The sequence below is a fragment of the Oncorhynchus tshawytscha genome, linkage group LG14 (assembly GCF_018296145.1).
Source record: "Oncorhynchus tshawytscha isolate Ot180627B linkage group LG14, Otsh_v2.0, whole genome shotgun sequence".
Taxonomy (NCBI): domain Eukaryota; kingdom Metazoa; phylum Chordata; class Actinopteri; order Salmoniformes; family Salmonidae; genus Oncorhynchus; species Oncorhynchus tshawytscha.
In genome coordinates this window covers 53,499,860-53,507,359 of record NC_056442.1, presented here as the reverse complement: position 1 = coordinate 53,507,359, position 7,500 = coordinate 53,499,860, and the positions used below count along the sequence as shown (strand labels likewise).

The following is a 7,500-nucleotide window of genomic DNA, read 5'->3' as shown; positions in this document are numbered from 1 at the left end:
TTTTGGGATTTCTATGTTTCGGCCTAGTATGGTTCTCAATCAGAGGCAGGTGTCGTTAGTTGTCTCTGATTGAGAATTATACTTAGGTAGCCTGGGTTTCACTGTTGGTTGGTGGGTGTTTGTTTCCGTGTGTGTGTTTGTCGCCACACGGTACTGTTTCGGTTTCGTTTCTTCACGTTTCTTTTGTTATTTTTGTATTCCGTGTTCAGTGCTTTCTTTGATTAAAGTTATGGACACTTACCACGCTGCATCTTGGTCCGATCCTTACTCCTCTTCAGACGAAGAGGAGATCTGCCATTACAGACACACAATTGGCCCAGCGTCGTCTGGGTTTTGCCGGTGTAGGCCGACATTGTAAATAAGAATTTGTTCTTTAACTGACTTGCCTAGTTAAATAAAGGTTAAATAAATAATACAAATAAACAGAGTAGCAGTGTATATGATGATTGTGTAAGTGTGTAGAATGTACATAGAGACATTGCACAAATTGTAATAACATTTAAATAGTATGTGTAGTCACTTTGTAAGCTATTTAGCAGTCGTTTTGCTTGGGGATAAGAAGCTGTTCAGTGGTCGGAGTCTTTAACAATTTCCCATGTCTTCCTTTCACACCGCCTGATAATAGAGGTCCTGGATGACAGGGAGCTCTGCCCCAGTGATGTGCTGGGTTGTCCGCACCACCACCTGATATAGAGGTACTGAATGGCAGGGAGCTGGGTCCCAGTGATGTGCTGGGCTGTCCGCACCACCTTCTGTAGCACCAGGCGATCAATGGCGGTGCCGGTGCCATACCAAGCGGTGATGCAGCCTGTCAAGATGCTCTCAATGGTGCAGCTGTAGAACGTTTTGAGGATTTGAGGAACCACGACAAATCATTTTAACCTGCCGAGGGGGGAAGAGGTACTGTCGTATCTTCTTTACGACTGTTTGTGTCTGTGGACCATTTTAAGTCCTTATGTGATTTGGACACAAAGGAATTCGAAGCTCTCGTCCCGCTCCACTGCAGTCGATGTGGAAGCCTGTTCAGCCATCTGTTTCCTGTAGTCCACGATAAGCTCCTTCGTCTTGCCCATGTTGAGGGAGAGGTTGTTGTCCTGGCACCACACGGCCAGGTCTCTGACCTCAATAGGCTGTCTCATCGTTGCCGGTGATCAGGCCTACCACCGTTGTGTCATCAGCAAATTATGATTATGGTGTTGGAGTCGTGCACTGCCACACAGTCTTGGGTGAACAGGTAGTACAGGATGGGACTAAGTACACACCCCTGAGGGGCCCCAGTGTAGGGGATCAGTGTGGCAGATGTGTTGTTACCTACCCTTACCACCTGGGGTCGGCCCTTCAGGAAGTCCAGTATCTAGTTGCAGAGGGAGGTGTTTAGTCCCAGGATCCTTAGCTTATTGATGAGCTTTGAGGGCACTATAGTCTGTTGAGGTGATATGCAAATTCGAGTGGGTCTAGGACAGGGATGGGCAACTGGAGGCCCCCCTTTGAAGGCCCTCGGATCAACCCCCCTGATAGTCAGTCAATTAGCCCATGTCAGCTAAAAAAGATGTGATTGCTAAAATTGTTTTAGCGGCCAGCTATCATGGTCGAATTACCGGCCAGGGGGCCCCACTGATTTCATTAGTCAGTCTCACTCGTATCGTATTCAAAACGTTTCTCTCTATCCTATGGCAAAATGTGTATTGCAAGAAATTAGGGTAAAACAGAGAATTTTTCTCTCCGCCCCATGGCAAAATGAATAGAATTACATGAAATGTGTTATAAAATTTGCAAATCTTCTCTACACCCCATGGCAAAATGTGTAGAATTGCACGGAATTAACTCTAAAACTTAAAAGTTGCCCATCCCCTGGTCTAGCATGTCTGGGATGATGAAGTTGATGTTGTGCCATAACCAGCCTTTTAATGCACTTCACGGTAGTTATTGTGGCTTGAAGCCTCAGAGTTCTCGGGAACAGGAACGATGGTGGTCAGCTTGAGACGCGGGGGATTACAGACTGGGACAAGGAGAGGTTGAAAATGACAGTTGAACGTGCCTGTCAGTTGTTCTGCTCATTGCTCTGAGAACGAGCCCTGGAATACCATCCGTCCCTGTGGCCTTACGAGTGTTGACCTGATTAAAAACCTTAGTCACTTCGGCATCGGAGAGCGAGACCACTTAGTCCCATGGGCAGTGGGGGCCCTCGTGCTTTAGGTTGGTGTTGATGTTGTCAAAAGGTGCATAAAATGCACTGAGTTCGTCTGGTAGAGAGACATCGTTGGGCAGATCAGGGCTGGGTCTTCCTTTGTAAATCCGTAATTGACTGTTAGCCAATAGAATGGAGGTAAGAGGTGGTCGGTTTTCTCTTCCGACCTTAATCAGCCCAGGGTTACCCCCCCCCCTGCCTCTTTTCGCCTGTGTTTCATCATGGATAGCCTGAAAATTAGGTTGGAATTACACAAAGAGCCCAGGGCAGAGGAGTCGAAGTCAAAGTTGAAGCTGGAATTAAGGTTAGTATCTGCCAATCTGATGTTCAAAAGTTATTGTCAAATCATTTTTTTTAAAGTATAAACGCCAACAACAACAAAACACAAAATAGCAAAATTTGGTCGCAGCTCGCAAGACGGCAGCCGTACAGCACTGTGCCATCTTCCCACACGGAACTGTGAATAGGCACTTGAACAAATTCATGATGTCCCAGCCACAAAAACATAACACACTCTATGATGAGGGGGTCAACAAAACATCCTGTCTGTTTCATGTCTGACATCATAACCAGAGGATCAGTAGATCACTTCCTGGTTATGACAACTACTGATCTCCATACATGGTTCAGACATCATCTCGGTTTACTCCGATCCCTGGGCTCTATGGAGATGCACGTGCCACAAACACACATCACATACATGCACACACGCGAACACACACACACACACATACACACACACACATACACACACACACACACACACACACACACACAGACATACACACACATACACGCACACACACACACATGCCCGAGTGGAGGTACTGGCAGGGTACAGAGGTCAGGTTTGATTATTAGTGACACTTGCAATGAGAAGTACACTATATATACAAAAGTATTGACACCATTTCAAATGGGTGGATTTGGCTATTTCAGCCACACCCGTTGCTGACAGGTGTATAGAATCGAGTTTACACTGCCAAGAAATCTCCATTGACAAACATTGGCAGTAGAATGGCCTTGCAAGTCAACTGTAAGTGCTGTTATTATGAAGTGGAAACTTCTAGGAGCAACAACGGCTCAGCTGGGAAGTGGTAGGCCACAAAAGCTCACAGAAAGGGACCGCCGACTGCTGATGCGTGTAGAGCATGAAAATTGTCTGTCCTCGGGTGCAACACTCTCTACCGAGTTCCAAACTGCCTCTACCGAGTTCCAAACTGCCTCTACCGAGTTTCCAAACTGCCTCTACCGAGTTCCAAACTGCCTCTACCGAGTTCCAAACTGCCTCTACCGAGTTTCCAAACTGCCTCTACCGAGTTCCAAACTGCCTCTACCGAGTTCCAAACTGCCTCTACCGAGTTCCAAACTGCCTCTACCGAGTTTCCAAACTGCCTCTACCGAGTTCCAAACTGCCTCTACCGAGTTCCAAACTGCCTCTACCGATGCCTCTACCGAGTTCCAAACTGCCTCTACCGAGTTCCAAACTGCCTCTACCGAGTTCCAAACTGCCTCTACCGAGTTTCCAGACTGCCTCTACCGAGTTCCAAACTGCCTCTACCGAGTTCCAAACTGCCTCTACCGAGTCCCAAACTGCCTCTATCGAGTTCCAAACTGCCTCTACCGAGTTCCAAACTGCCTCTACCGAGTTCCAAACTGCCTCTACCGAGTTCCAAACTGCCTCTATCGAGTTTCCAAACTGCCTCTACCGAGTTCCAAACTGCCTCTACCGAGTTCCAAACTGCCTCTACCGAGTTTCCAAACTGCCTCTACCGAGTTCCAAACTGCCTCTACCGAGTTCCAAACTGCCTCTACCGAGTTCCAAACTGCCTCTACCGAGTTCCAAACTGCCTCTATCGAGTTTCCAAACTGCCTCTACCGAGTTCCAAACTGCCTCTACCGAGTTCCAAACTGCCTCTACCGAGTTCCAAACTGCCTCTACCGAGTTCCAAACTGCCTCTACCGAGTTCCAAACTGCCTCTGGAAGCAACGTCAGCACAAGAACTGTTCGTCTGGAGCTTAATGAAATGGCTTTCCATGGTCGAGCAGCCACACACAAGCCTCAGATTACCATGTGAAATGCCAAGTGTCGACTGGAGTGGCTTAAAGCTCGCCGCCATTGGTCTCTGGAGAAGTGGAAATGCGTTCTCTGAAGTGATGAATCATGCTTCACCATCTGGCAGTCCGACAGACTAATCTAGGTTTGGCAGATGCCAGGAGAACACTACCTGCCCCAATGCATGGTGTGAACTGTAAAGTTAGGTGGAGGAGGAATAATGGTTGTGGACTGTTTTTCATGGTTCGAGCTAGGCCCTTTAGTTCCAGTGAATGGAAATCTTCACGCTACAGCATACAATGACATTCTAGACAATTCTATGTTTCAAACTTCGTGGCAACAGTTTGGAAAAGGCACTTTCCTGTTTAAGCATAACAATGCCCCCGTGCACAAAGCGAGGTCCATACAGAAATGGTTTGTTGAGATTGGTGTGGATGAACTTGACTGAATTGGAACACTGACTGCGAGCCAGGCCTAATCTCCCAACATCAGTGCCTGACCTCACTAATGCTCTTGTGGGTTAATGGAAGCAAGTCCCCGCAGCAATGTTCCAACATCTATTGGAAAGCCTTCCCAGAAGAGTGGAGGTTGTTATAGCAACAATGTTCCATTATCTAGTGGAAAGCCTCCCAGAAGAGTGGAGGCTGTTATAGCAGCAATGTTCCATCATCTAGTGGAAAACCTTCCCAGAAGAGTGGAGGCTGTTATAGCAGAAAAGGGGGGGACCAACTCCATATTAATGCCCATGAGTTTGGAATGATACGTTCGATGTACCGGTGTCCACATTTTTAATTTTTTTTTTTTAATTTTACCTTTATTTTACTAGGCAAGTCAGTTAAGAACAAATTCTTATTTTCAATGACGGCCTAGGAACAGTGGGTTAACTGCCTGTTCAGGGGCAGAACGACAGATTTGTACTTTGTCATACTTTGGTATGTATTGTATCTAACAAAATAACTACATTCTGGCATTCACTAATCCCAAACGATTGACATGTAATAGAAATTTGGGTACATGGACAGAATTCTTACTTACTCAAGCTTCATGCTAACTTCCTACACTCCCTGGTTACCATAGCAACATGTGTATGCACTAATGCCACATAAACAGAATGAAAGAAAAACCTCAATGTAGCCTATAGATATGAATTGCACAAGAATCATACATTAATGGATTTTTTTTCATGCATTGTTTTCTCTTTATTCAAGCTGCCCGACCTGTGGATATAACCACGGCGACTGAGGGTTATGAGTCAACACCAGTATTAAAGCTGTGTCTACTTTGTGTTGTTGTTAGCAATGATGCTAATGATAACCTTCCTCTGGTAGATGGAAAGGCCCTTCCCCAAAAATCCCCTGAACTCAAAAGTGATCTCATTGTTGTGGAATTAGAACATCCAATTTAGTTGTTTATCGATTATAAAATAAAATAAACGGAAACCTGGAAAAACAAAAGAGAAAATTACATTTTGGAAAAAGACTAAATGGAATCAGGCAAGAAATAAAAACCAATTTTATAGGGCTCTATGAATGCTTTGCTCAGTTAACTTGTGTCCCCCTGGGCAACCGGTACCAAGGCACCAAGTCTGGAACCAACAGGACCTTGAACAGCTTCTACCCCCAAGCCATCAGACTGCTGAACAGCTTCTACCCCCAAACCATCAGACTGCTGAACAGCTTCTACCCCCCAAACCATCAGACTGCTGAACAGCTTCTACCCCCAAACCATCAGACTGCTGAACAGCTTCTACCTCCCAAACCATCAGACTGCTGAACAGCTTCTACCCCCAAACCATCAGACTGCTGAACAGCTTCTACCCCAAGCCATCAGACTGCTGAACAGCCTCTACCTCCAAGCCATCAGACTGCTGAACAGCTTCTACCCCAAACCATCAGACTGCTGAACAGCTTCTACCTCCCAAACCCTCAGACTGCTGAACAGCTTCTACCCCCAAGCCATCAGACTGGTGAACAGCTTCTACCCCCAAGCCATCAGACTGCTGAACAGCTTCTACCCCCAAGCCATCAGACTGCTAAACAGCTTCTACCTCCCAAACCATCAGACTGCTGAACAGCTTCTACCTGCCAAACCATCAGACTGCTGAACAGCTTCTACCTCCCAAACCATCAGACTGCTGAACAGCTTCTACCCCCAAGCCATCAGACTGCTGAACAGCTTCTACCCCCAAGCCATAATACTGCTGAACAGCTTCTACCTCCCAAACCATCAGACTGCTGAACAGCTTCTACCTCCCAAACCATCAGACTGCTGAACAACTTCAGCCTCCAAGCTCGTCATCAAGCTCGAGACCCTGGGTCTCGACCCCGCCCTGTGCAACTGGGTACTGGACTTCCTGACGGGCCGCCCCCAGGTGGTGAGGGTAGGCAACAACATCTCCTCCCCGCTGATCCTCAACACTGGGGCCCCACAAGGGTGCGTTCTGAGCCCTCTCCTGTACTCCCTGTTCACCCACGACTGCGTGGCCATGCACGCCTCCAACTCAATCATCAAGTTTGCGGACGACACAACAGTGGTAGGCTTGATTACCAACAACGACGAGACGGCCTACAGGGAGGAGGTGTGGTGTCAGGAAAATAACCTCACACTCAACGTCAACAAAACTAAGGAGATGATTGTGGACTTCAGGAAACAGCAGAGGGAACACCCCCCCATCCACATCGATGGAACAGTAGTGGAGAGGGTAGCAAGTTTTAAGTTCCTCGGCATACACATCACAGACAAACTGAATTTGTCCACTCACACAGACAGCATCGTGAGGAAGCCAACCTCAGGAGGCTGAAGAAATTTGGCTTGTCACCAAAAGCACTCACAAACTTCTACAGATGCACAATCGAGAGCATCCTGGCGGGCTGTATCACCGCCTGGTATGGCAACTGCACCGCCCTCAACCGTAAGGCTCTCCAGAGGGTAGTGAGGTCTGCACAACGCATCACCGGGGGCAAACTACCTGCCCTCCAGGACACCTACACCACCCGATGCTACAGGAAGGCCATAAAGATCATCAAGGACATCAACCACCCGAGCCACTGCCTGTTCACCCCGCTGTCATCCAGAAGGCGAGGTCAGTACAGGTGCATCAAAGCTGGGACCGAGAGACTGAAAAACAGCTTCTATCTCAAGGCCATCAGACTGTTAAACAGCCACCACTAACATTGAGTGGCTACTGCCAACACACTGACAATGACACTGACCAGCCAGCCACTTTAATCATGGGAATTGATGGGAAATTATGTAA

At 47.3% G+C, this 7,500-nt stretch overlaps 1 protein-coding gene across 1 annotated transcript in view; it reads left to right on the top strand.

Moving 5' to 3' along the window:
- Nucleotides 1-2,409: 2,409 nt before the first annotated feature.
- LOC112241621 (probable cyclin-dependent serine/threonine-protein kinase DDB_G0292550) overlaps nucleotides 2,410-7,500 on the top strand; it is a 42,894-nt gene continuing 37,803 nt past the window's right edge. Inside the window, exon 1 of the mRNA XM_042296576.1 lies at nucleotides 2,410-2,492. Within this exon, the coding sequence (XP_042152510.1) occupies nucleotides 2,410-2,492 (83 nt within the window). The remainder of the gene's footprint in view (nucleotides 2,493-7,500) is intronic.